We start from the raw sequence: 17,363 nt of genomic DNA on the forward strand, positions 1-17,363 counted from the left end.
ACGGCCGGGTCCTCCGAGCGCAGCAGGGTCTCCCAGTCCTCCCAGGTCTTGAGGTTCTCTAGGTCCCGCGGGGGAGGGTCCGCCGGGCAGAGGGAAAGGATGTGGAGGGAAGAAGCGAAGGGTTCTGGGCATAGGGCGCAAGCAGGAGTGGGGAAGGAGGGATGATAGTGGGTTAGGGTAAGGGGCGAGGGGAGAGTATGTGTTTGTAATCTGCGCCAGAGTGTTGCGTGTCTGTTATCTAGGGAAAAATGCACCTGAGGAAGGCAGTGCGATCAGAGAATCGGAGATTCATAAGATGTTCTCCCCCAGCTTTATCTCTAACCCTTCCTAATCCAGATTTTTTTTAAATCTTCCGTAAATACAAGGCGAACAGCTGTAGGCTGTTTGTGTCTCTGTGCCCCAAACCTTTCCAATATCTAATTAGGAAGTAATTACTGAAGAATATCCGCGCTATCGGAGCCATACGGTTAAAAATTTCGCCTACATCGCGCCAAAATACGTGCGCCTTCGAGAAGCTTGCAGGCAAAGCAACCTCTTCAGTGCACGTAACACGTCGAAATAGCCAGAATGGCCACAGCGCCGAGGGTAAGCGCTTTTTCGAAATTATAAAAACTGCTATAGATATTACTCACGGTAAGCTACACGCCTCTCAAAAATTAAGGAGCCTAAAAGTAATAGCTAAAGGGTTAACTAATCAATACCAGTTAACTAACCTGTTAGATACCACGTCTTAGCTGTATTCTCATGTACTGCAACGCTGACAATGCTGGGCCGAAAACAGCGCTCTTCCAACTCAGAAAGCCTAGGTTTAAATATTGTGTAAAGTCTTGGGTGAAACACCCTGTATAACGGTAACGTGTTGAATGAGTATTTTTTTTTTAAAGAATTCTTTTGTCTCGATAGGTTTCCGAACCTGAATGGGGCTATCTAAATTAGGACACCCTTGAAATAAATGAAAAGGTGAAGAACTCCGCACTAGTCTTCGCTTCTGCTCCTTGTGAGCTAAAAAAAGAAACAAGAAAATAACTTTCCTCATCCTGCTTGCTGAAAGTCTTAATCTTGCGCCTGGCTCTTTATTTGTCTTACGTGCCTTTTTCTAGTGCTGGTCTATTAGGCCAACGAAAAAGTAAAAACAACACCGACATAGACTTACTGGTAGCTATGCCCACAATACGTTTACATTGAAATTCACCGTCACATTTTAAGTGGGGATAAACATAGACCAGAGATAACCCCGTAGAAAGCGCTAAAGATGAAACCATGACGAAATCGCGATTGATACGGTTTTTTATCTCTGTCTTAGCCGAATTTAGCGAAAATTCAACCCAATTTTCATTTGAATGTGTTCGCTCTTTGGCAAGGCGAAATAATTGTTAACATTTCACGAATCGTTAATGACTGTCCTAAAGGAAAATGCTGCGTCACCAACATTTACTTTGCCCATGAGTTATGCTGAAAGAAGGTTTTATAATCTGCACAGTCGACGGGCGACGCCTCTCAACACACTACATTCCGTGGATGCACAACGGACTGGACAGATATCGGCGCGATTGTAACTGTGGGGACGGACAGAACGGTAATAAAGAAAACGATGATAAGAGCGTGGTCAGAGAACGTAAGAGGGGCAGATATCGATGCGATTGTAACCGTGCTGACAGACAGAACAGAAAGAAAGAAAACGATGATAAGATCGTGTTCAGGGAACGTAAAAAGTCAATTAGTGCAAACAGTCCAAGAAGCGAGCGGATGCTTTCAGCACTGGAAGCATGCAGTACACCTTGGTGGGGTTCTCTGCAGAACTCGACTGGAGGCCCCTGAGCTTCGTGAAGCCCATTCCATCCTACAGAGTGTGTGGTGCTTGCGGGTTGGTGCGGAAGAATACGGCACTGCTCCCTTGCTCGCACATATTATGCGAGTGTTGCTACGAGCTGAGCGCCCGGGGCGGTGCCCGCGTCTGCCCGCTCGACGGCCGTCATTTCGACCAGGAAGATGTCGAGCTGAAGAAGTGCCCTGATGACGAGGTGCTGAGGCGACAGGTAAGCGCGGGGATGAAACGGGCAGGGTTATTTCTAGTTAGACTGTAGCCCATAGGACGAAGGTTGTCTTGAATGACACAGCCGACTTTCTGGTCATCCGCGGAGAGCGCGAAGCACGGTTTACCGCTCGCTTTCACCGCCGCCGAACCAGTGCTGCAAAGAAAACAGATATAAAGAGACGACGCGCAAACGCCACAGCTATAGGCTTGGAAGGTAAAGGAAAAAACGCAACAAACGGCTAAGTGCGAACAAAGGCCTTAGTGCAGTACCAGCAGTCTTGGCGGAGGAACGCTTACGAGAGGCGTGACTCCCTTGATTACTAACGAGTAAGCAGGACGCCGCTAGGTTCCACACAACGCGTGCAGCTGTTCGAAGCAGCTGCCACCATGCTGCTGAGAGTGGGAGCTTCTGCGGACGACATTGCATCTTCCGAAAATGGAACAGTATACACTGCGAAGCATCCGTTCGAGGGCTCTGGGTGTGTGTGTTTGCGTGTGTGTGTGTGTTTGCGTTTGTGTGTGTTTGCGTGTGTGTTTTTGCGTGTTGCGTGCGTGCGTGTGCGCGTTTGCGTGTTCGCGTGTGCGCAAGGGGGAGGGGGGGGGTACTTCGAAAGAAAACGTTCGAAACCTCTCCAGAACATACCTATTTCCCTGTCATCATTAGTCATCATCAGCCTCCCGCGAACCGATCACGAAAAACTTAAAGGAAGGGACCAAAGCAGCCTTAATGAGTGGTACCGAAAATCAATACATAGAACTTTACCCGCCGCTGTCGCTCAGTGGTAAGGCGCTCGTCTACCGGGCCGGAGTACCCGGGTTCGAACCCGACCGCGGCGGCCGCGTTTCGATGGAGGCGAAACTCAAGAGGCGCCCGTGTGCTGTGCGATGTCAGTGCACGTTAAAGATCCCCAGCTGGTCGAAATAATTCCGGAGACCTCCACTACGGCACCTCTTTCTCTCTTTCTTCTTTCACTCCCTCCTTCATCCTTTCCCTTACGGCGCGGTTCAGGTGTCCACCGGGATATGTGACAGTTACTGCACCATTTCCTTTCCTAAAAAACCAATTTACAATTTATTTATTTACTCGGACGTAACTGCGTCTCCGTAGCTACTACTCGCCATCGTATTTGAAAGCGCGCAATCACCATTCATTTTTAAATTTATTCGACCATAATCAATTAAGCGTTCTCACAGAGTCGATAGTCCGCATTGTCGTCACGATCATGGTGGCGCACAGCGTACCCGAAACTACTGCACCTTGAAGTGGACTGAAGCTCAGCTTGCAGGTTGAATGCAGTACGACTTGTCACTTTGCGCGGAAATGAGGACAAACGAGTGAAAGGCGGGAACTGGCAACGAGTGTTTGGGGCAAAACTGTCGGGCTCGGAAACACGTCTTGATGTTAAAGGTGCACTGAAGAGGATTCTGAACTTGTCTTTTTGCCGCGGGAACTCGATCTACACGTTCTTAGCATTCATAGAAACTTCGACTGATTGCCCTGTGTGGCCGATTTCCCTAATTAATCGAATTGACGTCCGGCTGCCGCCTTTATTTTTTTTAATTCTCCCCCGTACGGTGGGCGGAGTCGACCAACGCGTGAAGTGCCTTTCAGCCAGCTCCGTGGAGGCTTGGCTTTCGCTTTATTTTCTTTTTTAGGTTTCCATGAATAAATAGTTTCTTTCGCAGATAATATAGACGCAAAATCAGCCCGCAGAAATAAATATACGCGCGGACTATTTGCTACTACGGACTACTACGTATTACTCCGCTGATGGCCGAGCTGCAAGCCGCCACGAGACTGGGTGAAAGGCACTCCACGCGTTGGTCGACTCCGCCCATCGTACGGGGGAGAATTAAAAAAAAATAAAGGCGAGAGCCGGACGTTAATTCGATTTAATTAGGGAAATCGGCCACACAGGGCAATAAATCGTAGTTTCTAAGAAAGCTCGGAACGTGTAGATCGAGTTCCCGCGGCAAAAAGACAAGTTCAGATTCCTCTTCAGTGCACCTTTAAGCATTCCTGCGATGTCAGTGCACGTTAAAGAACCCCAGGTGGTCGAAATTTCCGGAGCCCTCCACTACGGCGTCTCTCATAGCCTCAGTCGCTTTGGGACGTTAAACCCCATAAACCAAACTAAACCATCAATGACTATGGGTACGTAGCAGCCTTTTTAACGTATGTAATTAGTCTGGAGATAAACTCATCAGAATTTTAGCACAGCTTTAAAATGCGTAACTATTTACCGGAAAGAAAAACCTCGTGCTGAATTAAGCCATTCAAATTTAAGCACAGCTTTAAAATGCGTCACCTTTTACCGTAAAGATAAACATCGTCCTGACACCTCGTGTAGTCCGGCCAAAAACAAGGCAGTCGATCACTTTTGATTTACATGCACATTTCTTGAAAATAAATGTCAAGGTTTGCTCAGTTGGAAGTAAACGGCGTCATGAGGTCTAGCAACGTGTGAAATTAAGCAGCGTTTGCTAGAGAACTGTCGTCCGAAGTTTTAGGTTGCATATTTCAGCGTTGAGACCTATTGATCCTCCATTTTTCGAGCAAGTACAAAATACCGCCCATGTTCTGAAGTGGCAGGCCTCGTCAACGATGAGATATGGCTATGCTGCTGGCGTTCCAAGCATGATAAGATATCCAACAAGATATGAACAAGCTTCGCCAGCTCTATCGCGAGCTTGGCGTAGCCTTTGTACCCGGCCAGTTTCGTGCCCACCACCGACCACTAATTGCTATAAAGCATTTATCAGTGCCTAATTTTAAGGCGAAAGCCTTTATAGGCTCATGACTCGCCGGTGTGTGCTTCCGCAGAAGTTGTCCCATCCTAGCTGTCAATCAAACCGATGACATCATCAGCGTGGCGTAGTATGTCGTAACACTGAAATGTCACACCTTAGCTGTCGATTGAAAACTGGTGACGTCATTACCATGGCGTAATGTGTGTTAACACGAATAATAATTAAATTAATTAAACTTCAATCAAAATAATGAAAATAATTAATAAACACTGATGCCGACCCCGACATTGCGAAGTATGTCGTAACACGGAATTAATTAATTGATGAATTTTTTTAAATAGTAAAAATTACAAAAACTGGTGACATCGTCAAATGGAGTAGTATGTCGTAACCGAAAATGTACCGCGCATGCGCGTGACATTACCTATGACGTCATCACCATTCCATATAGGGAGCGCCGACCGCCGCTCCGACTCCACCATGGCAGCTGCCGGCGCATGCGCGTGACGTCACCTGTGTCGTCATCACCAGAGCAACAGGGGCAGCGGCAGAGGCGGAAATGGCTTCCGTCACATCGCACTTTAGTATGAGCAAAGTGCCCTCCAGAATTTTTTTTATAATCCTTCATCTCATCGAGCTTTGCTGCCTCAAAGCTCGACATGGAAAGCGAAACACAGCTCAGGAGCTTCAGGCCTCGATAGCACATGCCACGCACAGCACCATCTTTTCTTTCCGTTTTTACCTTATGACGAATAAGCCCCTCATAACGGCTAGGATAGTCGGAGGCACTGTTCTTAAATAAATGGCTGTGGTTTAGCTCTGACGGCAAATCTCAATGGCCATTGAAATGGTTCTCGCGTCTTACGGCAAGCTCGTGTGGCGCCACCATCACTACGTTCGGTTTCGCACAAATAACAAATATTTTTATAAAAGCTAACTAAATGTTGAAATACACTGTTTTTGCAGTCATAAGGCGCGTTCACACTTGTCCAAAAACCTGGCGCGCGAAGCTAATTCGCTCGTTGCAAAAACTAGGACCGGTTCTCATCTGTTGACGTCCGGGAGAGGTGGAACTGCCGCGCCGCTGCTGTTTCTCGCTTTTGCACACCACGTCGACGCTCGCGGAGTACATAGATGCAGTCAGAAAAGAGCATAGATTTACGCTATCTACGTACCACAAGCGTATGCATGCTTACGCACGCTAAACGCAAGCGCATTCCCAGTTTAAGTTCAGCGTATGCTAGCACAGACGCAAAAATAAGCCTATAGTGGCGCCATCTGGTTGTCAGGACGAGAACGATTACTGTCAACAAACCGACTCTCTTCTTAAGCCTAGCAGCGGGAAAATCGTCACTCTAAATAAAAAAATCAAGCAAATTTATCACTTATACGTTTTCTTATAGGCAAGGTGAGGCGAAGCGAAATACCGGTGCCCCATTTATGACCAGTGAACGGACTGAAAAAGTCAGCAACAACGAGAATTCAATCCGAAGCGAGAGGTCCGGCTTTGAACGGCGCCGCCATGTTTGTTTGTCGCCGCGCTAAATCGGTCTGGACCGATCGGCTTTTTTATGGAGAGCATAAAAATAATGCACTTTAAAACCAGACCGATACATTTTTTTAATTATTGTGCCCACTAATAGTTCACTACTTGTATTATAGTTTGAGAGAATAATGTTTGTTCATGCTTGTGTATCATGCACGAAAGTGCGCGTTGGTGCTGTTCGAAGGAATGCTAGCAACATTGGGCAACGCTCGAAGGCCCTCGAAATCTCGATAGAGTTCCGGGCTGCTCCGTTGATTCGATAGACTATTGACTCGATGGCCATTCAAACTGGCCGTGTAGCAGCGCTCGATCGTCATTACCCTCAAGGGTAATGTGGAATGTGGCGTTAAACACCCCAAAGTTGGACGTGGCAGATGAGGATTCTGTAGTGGGCCATGGTAGTATGGATTCAGCAGAGGACAATGACCAAAACAGCACCCCGGCTTGCCGAGCTGCTGAAGTCGTTACCACAATGGCTCTGAAAATGATTCGTGTTTTAATCTTGCAGGTGAAGTGTTGGAACGAAGAAAGCGGCTGCGAGGCAGTGCTATCTGCATCGCAAATCGGCCAGCACTTCCAGCGCGAATGTCGGCACCACTCCATTCGCTGCCCCAGATGTTCGGCCAGAGTTCTTTGCACAGAAGTGTGTGCACACTTGGAGTGGAAATGCTCTTCTACTGCGACGCCGACTGGATTGGAATTCCATGGAAATTCATGCCGCAAGTACGAGATGGCGCTGCTGGCAGGCTTCAGAGAAACTCTAGAAGAGCAGGTCGGTGAAATCAAAACCCTTCTGGAGCGACATCTCTCTGGCAGTGGTGCCAATGGTGACCGTCTTAACGAAGTTGTTCACGGGGTGAACAACTGCCAGAAAACACTGAGAGAAGAACTCAGAGAAGGCATTAGTAACGTTCAGGACACAGCGAAGCAAGAAGGAATGCAAGAAAGAACAGAGCGTCGTGACTGTGTGGAAAAATGCTGCCATCAAAGAGCCGCTTTTAACGAAGAAACGAGAGAATGTTTAACTGCAAGCAGTGACCCTATGAACACCATCTTCAACAGTACAAATGCAGTGGATCAACCATTGAGGGAGGAGCGGGCAGAAATGGCCTCAGAAAAGGGCGACCAGTGTTTGCAGACTGCAGAAGGCTCTGAGGGGGCCAACGATAAAGTGGAAGAAAATAGCAGTGCAATGGCCAACGTAGACATGGTAGCCCCCAAACCACCCGACCTAAAGGCATTGACTTGCGAGTTTGTCGTAAAAGATGTCAAATCGCTCGAAGAAAGGGCAGGGAGGATTCGTTCGGAAGCATGGAAGAAATGGGGTGTTGATTATATCAGCGAGCGTGTATACCTCGGAGGCTACTGCATCTCGCCTGGTGTCCGGCTCTGCAAGTGGTATGGAACTGTACGACTGCGCGGACTATTTCACCTTCACGAGGACGACTTGAAAGACGCTGTTCAGCTGCCGAAGGTGAAAGAAGTCAAACTGCGTGTCGTGCATCCAAAGGGAGGTGCAGAAGAGAAGATCATAAGTGGCCCATTTTTTCCATTACCGTGTAACGAAAGGCCACAAGAGAGACGTGCACAAGACACATATTGCTCTCTTAACCATCTTTCCGTCGAGAATCTTATCCGTGACGGCTACGTGGAAGACGACCAGCTTCGGGCGAAGTTAGAGCTCTTTACTTGATGTTACTTTGAACATGAGAAGAGGCCAACGCACATCGTCGCGATGAAGTCCCGTACATATAAAAATTTGAGCGGGCTCCTGAATAAATAAAGAAAAAGTGTCCTGCCCGATGGTTGTTATCTGCATGTCGTCTGTCAAGTCGCCATAGTTCTTAAAACCAAATTTGCATTTAATAATTGTACTAGGGTGGTTCTAAGCGTTTTCTTTTTTCATTTGGACCCAATTTTCTTAAAGGGACCCTGAAATGATTTAGATGGGAATATTCTGGTGCAACAGATCTGTAGAGGAGGTCTTTGCGGGTATTCGAGTCAAATTTGAAAGCTGTGCGTGAACCCTGTAGTTTAGAAATAATTTTTAAATATCGCCGTTCGCTGTAGTTCGCAACCGATTGGGGCGACACCTCACCGCTTCGCGTCCCCTACCGCGATGACGTCAGTGGACAGAGGCGGCGAGATTGAAGGCTGGCCTTCAAGCTCGTGATCGGGTTAGGGAACGCGCGGTGAGGTGTGTCGCCCTAATCGGTTGCGATCTACTGCGAGCTACCTTGTGTCGCTTCGGGACGTTAAATCCCATAATTTAGATTATTTACTAGCAAAGCTTGGTTTGATTTTTGTGGGATTTAACGTTCCAAAGCGGATCAGACTATGAGGATTGCCGTAGTGGAGAGTTTCGAAATAATTTCTACCACCTGGGGCTCTTTAATGTGCAGTGATATTTTAACAGGAGACGTGCCTCGTGCATTAGCGTCCATCGAAATGCGACGTGTCCAAGTTAAACTTCCTGAAACAAGTGCCCCATTGAATGGTACTGCGCAAACGTACTATATTTCATAATTGATGCCGCGGTGGCTCAGTGGTTACGGCGCTCGGCTGCTGACCTGGAAGGCGCGGGTTCGATTCCGGCCACGTCGGTCGCATTTCGATGGAGGCTAAATGCTAGATGCCCGTGTACTGTGCGATTTCAGTGTTCATTAAAGAACCCCGGGTGGTTGAAGTGGTCCGGAGCCCTCCACTACGGCGGTATTCATTGCTTCATTCGGCTTGGGAAGTTAAATCCACAAAACAAAACCAAATTTATATTTTGTATTTTTTTAGGACCACCTCACTGTGCAATTCACGGCTGAATATATGGCAAGGGCAACTTTTCTGAAATTTAGAATTTTTTTTTCTAAAACGTCTAGCGTATTTTTTTTCATCTTTGAAACATTTATATTGGCTTCTCTGCCTTCTGGACAACTTAGGAAAGGGTTGAAATGACCACTGTGAGAACATAAAACTTTGTAAACATTTTTCTAAATAAAATAGTTTTGTACCTTCATCGTGTTTTTATAGCTGAAAAAGAAAACGAAATGAAATTCATTTCGAATAACTGTTTCAAAGCGTAATGTGTTTTATTCACATTAAAAAAGTTTCATAATCATAGGCAAATTATTTTCTTTTCTACAAATTTTCTTTTTAGGCTAGGCTGTCTTACCATTTTCAAACTTAAAATGGTGGCCACAGCGCGAAAAATTCTTTTCACCACAACGAAGCTGCGATAATTTTTGTCATGGTAGCGCAATAACCGTGACTTTTTTTAAAGAAATTAAAATTCGTCAAGCGCAAACTCTAGATAAGTTGGCTTGAAAGGATCCTCCTGCATCTCTGTTTCGGGCATTACTGGGATGAGTTACATCGTTTCCAAAGACGCGTCGCAGAGACAAAAACAAAAAGTTGGAGGCTTATCAAGGTTAAGCCCAGTGGATGCGAAGCAGCCTTCGTTTTGCATTCCTATTATTAACGTCCTTAGCGTTTGGAGGCATCTTGACCGCATACACGCCCGGCGCAAAGACGCTGGCGCGGTTGCGGGCCAGAGACTGACGCGACTGCGGGCGCGCGCCGCTTCATCCCTGGCGTGACGTCACATATCACGTGATGCAGCGATGGTGGCGCCGCGTCGCGCGCGACGGCGCGAACCGAAACGTGGAGGCCACCGCCGGCGCGATATGAGGCCCCATCTGCAGCCGGTGTGACGTCATCACGTGACGTCACATCATGTGATCTCACTTCAAGGTCAATAGTGGCCACCGCCGGGCGTCGCGCGAAGGCCCGAAACCTACGTTAATATGCTTCGCATAAAAAAAAAACACCCCACAAACGTCCTCCTTTACCACCCTTAGCATTCAAAAGCGGCGCAGGAGAGGAGGAGGAGGAATCAACTTTATCCGCTGAAAAAAAAAATTACCGACGATTACGTTACTTCCTAATGCGAAATTTGAGCGCAGCAAATAAGCTGTTTCACCTTTTCGATAGATTGAGGCAAAGAAATCGAGGAACACATGTATGCGCTATCACAGAATTTTTTTTTTAGCAGACGGAGGACTTCCATCGGTCGTCTCGCTCATGGCTCAGAAAGAACTGGCAGATAATTTCGCAGAGGCGAACGGCAGCGGCAATTTCGGCTCGGGCGGTGCACACATACAGATCCGCCGCCACCGATCTGGCTCTCTGATTGCCACCGCACAGGGGTTGCATTGGAGGAGGAGCGAAGAAAGGAATTAAGTTCGAGCCGGCGCTTTGACAACCGGAGACTCGCAGGAAGAGGGGGGAGGGGTGTACACCCAGCGGCAAACGATGGGGGCAGAAGCGCGCGCAGCAAGCGGACAACACGATAAAGGGAGGAGGGAAGAGATAGCAGCGACTGACTGATGCCGCTGACGCCGATAGTGAGTCAACCCCAGCTGCGGATGAAAGGGGGGCGGAGCTGGTTACGAGGCCGACGCCGACGACAACGCCGACGACGACGACGACGCGAAACCCAGGAACGGACGCCAAAGAGCTGCGCTCTAAAAAAAAATGTGTAGGTCTTGCTTCCCGGAAAGGGAGTTTGCTCGTGGCGTGGGCACATTCCACATTTTATCATGACGGGTACGGTGGCAAGATTCGTTCTTTTTCAGCTTCGCTATTTTCGGATATGTTATCGCTAGTTTTGATCGTAATTGATAATTTTTTATGGCGCAGTGTCATCCGCGGCCAAAGAGCGCCATGACACATGGTATTTGCCCTCTACTCGAAGTGGGGTCAAAGACGCATTTTCCAAGCATTGCGCCCTAAAGAAGCCGAGAACCAGATCGGGGGAAAGCTTTTACCCATTGTATCACGGGTTCGTACCCGGTGGCACTAGGGATCGAACCCCACACCTCCAACATGCAAGGCAGACGCTCGAACAACTGGGCCACCACTGCGGTTTATCGCTGGTTTTAAGAAAGGACTTGAAACGTACCAGCAACCAGTAACTATACATTCTGAAAATGGGAGCAGTATAATATCGCAAAAAGAGATTATGGGAATGACAACGGTAAGGAACATTTGCTTTACAACTCAAGGCCTTTTTCTGACGAAGGAATCTCCAAAAGACGCAGAAGCTCCGTGCTAAACTAAGCACTCCTTCTAGTTCCCAGTCCATGCTGCCTAGTCCATGCTGCTCATGATGTATCTCATCCACCTTACTTCTATTCCACAATAGAAGTAAGGTGGATGAGATACATCATCATTATCATCAGCCTGACTTCGCACACTGCAGGGCAAAGGCCTCTCCCATGTCTCTCCAATTAACCCTGTCCTCCGCCAGTTGCGGCCACCATATTCCCGCAAATTTCTTAATATCATCCGCCCACCTAACTTTCTGCCGCCGCCTGCTACGCTTGCCTTCTCTTGGAATCCACTCCGTTACCCTTGAAAGATCAGCGGTTACCTTGCCTTCGCATTACATGATGATGTTGATGATGATGACCTCGGGCTGAATGGCACATACCCACGGCGGGGGATTGGCCAGGGTGCATGTCCTGCCCAAGCCCACTTCTTCCTCTTCATTTCAAATAGGACATCATTAACGTGCGTTTGTTCTCTCACCCACTCCGCCCGCTACCGTTCTCCTAACGTTACACCGATAATTTTTCTTTCCATAGCTCGCTGCGTTGTCCTTAACTTAAGCTGAACCCTCTTTACTAGCCTCCACGTTTCTGCCCCATGGGTGAGTACCGGTAAGACACAGCTGTTGTATATTCTTCTCTTGAGGGATATTGGTGAACTGCCGTTCATGATCTGAGAGAACCTGCCATGTGCGCTCCACCCCATTCTTGTTCTTCTATTTATTTCCCTGTCATGATCCGGATAAGCTGTCACTACCTGCCCTAAATAGACATATTCTCTTACTACTCCCAGCACCTGGCTACCAATTGCGAACTGCTCTTTCCTTGCTACACTGTTGAACATTACTTTGGTTTTCTGCATGTTAATTTTTAGCCCCACCGTTCTGCTCTGCCTGTCTAATTCATTTATCATGCTTTGCAGTTCATCTCCTGAGTGACTTAACATGGCAATGTCATCAGCAAATCTCAAATTACTTAGGTATTCTCCATTAACTCTTATCCCAAACTGTTCACATTCTAGGCCCCGGAATACCTCCTGTAAACAGGCAGTGAATAGCATAGGCGAGATACATGACTGCCGATATGTATAGAGGACACGGTGCGAGACACGGACGAGAGCTTGTTCAGTTTCGAGTGTCCTATGCTCGTCGCTGCGTCTCCCAACAACGTTATCCTTCCTCCACGCTCATCAACTCTCGCCAACGAGCTCAACGCGCAAATTTAGCCGCAACGTGCTTAACGTCACGCACAGGGTTCAAATTCTAAGCTCCGGTTAACTCAGAAGTGGGCGACTGGTAATCTTCATAAAAGGAGGACTTTTGTAAAGGTAACCAGAACGTGGCGAGATGCAGCAGCAGTGTGGATGTTTGAATAAACCGGATGCAGGCAGCGGACAAAGGAGTCTATGCCCCGAAGCCAGCCGCCAAGCCTCAGACAAAATGAAACGCCTTTGTCAGTAGCTCTATGCCTTTGCCGACGTTTGTGATACCTTTGCAAAAGGTGGCGCAATAAAGGCGGGCAATCTAGAGAGCTGACTGCCGAAACCACGTTTAATGTAATCGGATAATTGATTAGGTGCATGGTTTAGTTTATACACCATACCGCTCAGTTAAACAGTCAGGAAATGCGCATTCAGATTGTTCTGTTCTTTTTTATACATTCACGCTGTTGGAACTGTCTTGGCCTTTGACAGCCGTTTCAGCACATAATGACACGATCGCTGTTCCAAAGGGAAGGAATTTAATAAAGATTAAACTGGATTAATCACATCCTTAGTCGAAATCAAGTGCATGAAATGGGCTTGGGCAGGGCATGTAATGCGAAGGCAAGATAACCGCTGGCCTTTAAGGGTAACGGAGTGGATTCCAAGGGAAGGCAAGCGTAGCAGGGGGCGGCGGAAAGTTAGGTGAGCTGATGAGATTAAGAAGTTTGCGGGGATACGGTGGCCGCAACTAGCAAAGGACAGGGTTAATTGGAGAGACATGGAAGAGGCCTTTGCCCTGCAGTGGGCGTAGTCAGGCTGATCATAATGATGAAACTTGACTACACAAGGAATACACAACGGAGCTTCAGTCGTTGCGTCCTCTTGTCCCTGACGCTCCTTCAATTTTTCGCGCCCCGTTCCGCTGATGCAAGATCAGCTGGTACAACCCACACCTCCTGCCACTTCGTCCGCTTGCCGGTAGATGGCGATAGTCCCTCAGCTAACAATGGATTCTTTGGGCTCGTTGTTGTTAAGAAAATAGAGTGAACGGAATCACGCCGACCGCGCCCCGTTGACGCGGTTGGCGGAGCGGAAACTCGATGGTCTACGTCTAGAGAACAGGGCAACAAATATCACCTCTGTCAGCTCTACCTGTTTCTCTGCCTAATTGTGCCCACTTCCTCAGACGACGGAATTCTGGCTGTGTTCTTAGTGGTAAATTTTACAGCTGCGAAGTCGAGCGGCAAGAGCGTAAGAGCGATAGCCGGAAAGTCAGTTCGCGGAGAACGCCGAGCAGTGAATGATATGCCTCCGGGAAGCGTGCAGTACACCCTTGTCGGGTTCTCCGTGGAACTTGACTGGAGGCCTCTGCGCTTCGTGAAGCCCATTCCAGACCACAGGGTGTGCTGCGCCTGCGGACTGGTGCGAAACAGGACAGCGCTGCTTTCTTGCACGCACACACTGTGCGAGTCTTGCTACGAGCAGTGCGCGCAGGATGGGGCCCACGTTTGTCCGCTCGATGGCCGTCGGTGTGAGGACGACGACATCGACTTCAGGGACGTGGACGCTGACGAACTGCTAAAAAGAGAGGTAAGCGCTCAGTGCAGCTGTATAAGTAAAGTATACAACAGCTGCATCTGACCGGTACTCTCCTATGGGGCAGAAACGTGGAGGCTAACAAAGAGGGTTCAGCATAATTATTGACAACGCAGCGAGCTATGGAAAGAAAAATGATAATAGTAACGTTGAGAGATCTAAAACGGAGGGAGTGGGTGAGAGAACAAACGCGGGTTAATGACATCCTAGTCGAAATCAAGAGGAAGAGATGGGCTTGGGCAGGGCATGTAATGCGAAGGCAAGATAACCGCTGGTCCTTAGGGGTAACGGAGTGGATTCCAATAGAAGGTAAGCGTAGCAGGGGGCGGCAGAATGTTAGGTGGGCGGATGAGATTAATAAGTGTGCGAGGATACGGTGGCAGGGTTAATTGGAGAGACACGGGAGAAGCCTTTGTCCTGCTGTGGGCATAGTCAGGCTGGTGACGATGGTCATCATCATGAAGTATATATCCGATCGGTACCAAGACCGAGAAAAGATGCTAGCAAACTGCACTCGTTCACCGAAGGTTCCAGGCTGTAATTTAGACCATGCTATAGCACCCTCACCATTTCTGGAGGAACTGACATGTGTTATGGAGGTATGTGACTGGCACAACACCCACTTCACTTGTTCTAGCTTTCTTCGGAGTTTTAGCCATTCTAGAGGAATTCCGTCTGCTTCTACTCTGTGCATTGAAATTCATGCCATCGCCTCCAACCAGACAAGCTAAGGCCAAACCATCGGAAATACAGATTATGAAGCCATTCGCTGAAGCGCCCCACTTGATTCCAGCAGTCCGCCTTGAGGTTTTCCGAAACCCTTCTCCAGTGGCTTCCAAGAGGACCAAAAATCCCAAAAGTGCACGGAACATAGTATGGATAGGTGTTTCACAAGCCATAGGCATGGGGCCCTGCCCTGCACGTCAAAGATTGATTGCCGTGAACACAGTGCGCACTGATCATCAATTGTGAGAGAACACGCAAAAGAGCCCACATCTAGCAAAATATAACACAGGAGGGTGTAGCTGCAGGCCGGTTAGCAGTTCATAACAAGAACGAATAATCACAGAAACTTGCTGTCTGGCTGTCTGCGCAGAAACTTTGCCTAAAAGTCTGGTGGCTCTACAACTGTACGACATGTTGCAAGACATTTCTGTTAGTACACCTTTGCTCTTGTTCAAGTCGACAAGGAAGGAGGCTTCACTATACTTCCACAGAAGTGATTTGATGAAAAAGCTAGGGATGCTTACGTAATCACGATGGTTCTAAAAATGCTGCTTGTTTTACTCTTGCAGGTGAAGTGCTGGAATGAAGGAAGCAACTGTATGGAAGTGCTGCCAGCATCCAAAATCGCCCAGCACTTCCAGCGTGAATGTCGGCACCACTGCATTCGCTGCCCCAGGTGTTCGGCCAGAGTTCTTTTCACCGACATGTGTGCACACTTGAAGTCGGAGTGTTGCCCTGCTGCTGCGACGCCTGCTGGATGGGAATGCCAAGGGGATTGAGACCGCAAGGACGATACGGCGCTTCTGACATCCTTCACGCAGTCATAAGAAGCGGAGGCCAGTGAATTGAAGGCACTCATGAAGCAGATGCTCGTAGCAAGTTGCGCCAATAGTGACCGACTCAACGAAGTTGTTCACGGGGTAAACAATTGCCAAGAATCATTGAGAGAAGAGCTGAGACAAGTCATTATTAGCCTGGAGGACAGAGTAAGGCAAGAAGTGTCCAAAGGAACAAGCGAACAACGTGACTGTCTGCAAAAATGCTCCGATGAAATAGCCACGTTTAGTGAAGAAACAAGACAGCATTTCATTGCAAGCACTAGTACTCACAATACAATTTCCAACAGCATACATGCATTGGAAAAAGTACTGAAAGATGAGTTCGCAAAAGTGGCTCTAGAAAAGCGTGACAAGGGTCAGGAGGCTGGAGAAACCTCCAAGGGTGCTACGGAGCAGGTGGAAGAAACTGACAATGCAATGGGCCGCATGGAAAAGGTAGCACCTAAACCGCGTGACCTAGAGACATCTGTCTGCGAGTTTGTCGTAAAAGGTGTCAAATCTCTTGAAGAAGAAGTGCGGATTGTTGGCTTTGCTGCTTATGACAGCGACATGGTATACCTACGAGGCTACTGCATGTCCCCCGGCATCTGGCTTGCCAAAAGCAAACTATTTACAAAGCTGAGTGCTCGCTTCCACTTGCACAAGGGCGATGTGGACGATGCTATTCAGTGGCCGTTCAGGCAGAGGATCAGATTTCATGTTGTGCATCCAAAGGGATATGTGGAACGCGAGCTTGTAGTGCATCATTTTGATTTAAATTCATCTCTTAAAAGGCCACAGGAAGGACGTGTGCAATACACACTTCTTTCTGAAGATTACCTTTGCTTAGAAGATCTCATCCGTAAAGGCTATGTGCAAGCAGACCAGTTTCGAGTGAAGTTCGAGCTTCTGCCATGATTTGTGTTTAGATGTGAGCAGCGGGCATGTCTGCTTCGTCAGGCTCAAGCACTGTATACATACACCGGATGTTTATGCAGTGTTGTGTGCCAAGCCACCATAGTTGGCATATGCTTTGCAGCCATGCAGTTATCATATTATGAGCTTGGGTATTCACATTTTGTCCTGATTTACACGAAAATAGTGTTCTCGCTGTTTCAGTTTATTTAACCTGGACGGTAGGATCCACAATTATTCCGCAACTGAAGATGCATTCTCTTGGTGGGCGGAAATGTGGCAAGCTTGTGACCCTCCCAGGGCAAATTCTTGCTTCGCGAGGAATACTCTGTTCCAGGAAATCTAGTGGGGTATTATTCCTCTGTTAACTAGGGTATGCCCTGCTTTCGTTACCACTCTTACGGAAGCTTTGACGGAGAAACCCACTTATTCTTCAATGCTTTGTTCTTCATGTTCCTATTCAAAGTACAACTTGAGGGAGTGGATACCATAGCCTTCTGCCTTCGGCTCTATGTGTACAATATATGTATATACTGGATGTTTCACCTAAGACTACACAATTTTAAAAAAATAGGCTTTCTGAGTTAGAGGAGCGCTTTTTTGGCATAGCATTGTCAAGGGTAAAATACATCAGAATATTGCTAAGACGTGCTAATTAGCTGGCTGGTTA

The 17,363-nt window shown here is 47.8% G+C and overlaps 1 protein-coding gene and 1 pseudogene across 2 annotated transcripts; both read left to right on the forward strand.

Moving 5' to 3' along the window:
• Positions 1-249: 249 nt before the first annotated feature.
• LOC149330788 (uncharacterized) lies at positions 250-8,133 on the forward strand. The gene is made up of 2 exons (XM_089561448.1): positions 250-2,036; positions 6,841-8,133. The coding sequence occupies exons 1-2, from the start codon at positions 1,767-1,769 to the stop codon at positions 8,023-8,025; spliced, it is 1,455 nt and encodes a 484-aa protein (XP_089417574.1). The 5' UTR covers positions 250-1,766; the 3' UTR covers positions 8,026-8,133.
• A 5,322-nt stretch (positions 8,134-13,455) lies between these two features.
• On the forward strand, positions 13,456-17,231 carry LOC149330789 (uncharacterized; annotated as a pseudogene). The gene is made up of 2 exons (XR_016285723.1): positions 13,456-14,228; positions 15,530-17,231. The product of XR_016285723.1 is annotated as an uncharacterized LOC149330789 (transcript).
• Positions 17,232-17,363: the final 132 nt, after the last annotated feature.

This window comes from Amblyomma mixtum, chromosome 9 (assembly GCF_055824585.1).
Source record: "Amblyomma mixtum isolate Tamu chromosome 9, ASM5582458v1, whole genome shotgun sequence".
NCBI classification, from domain to species: Eukaryota; Metazoa; Arthropoda; class Arachnida; order Ixodida; family Ixodidae; genus Amblyomma; species Amblyomma mixtum.

What these genes read in the sequence shown, in the direction of transcription:
- LOC149330788 (XM_089561448.1), top strand. Translation starts at nt 1,767, where the DNA reads ATGCAGTACACCTTGGTGGGGTTCTCTGCAGAACTCGACTGGAGGCCC. An exon ending in ACGAGGTGCTGAGGCGACAG is followed by an intron (nt 2,037 to 6,840) that starts GTAAGCGCGGGG and finishes TTAATCTTGCAG; the next exon opens with GTGAAGTGTTGGAACGAAGA.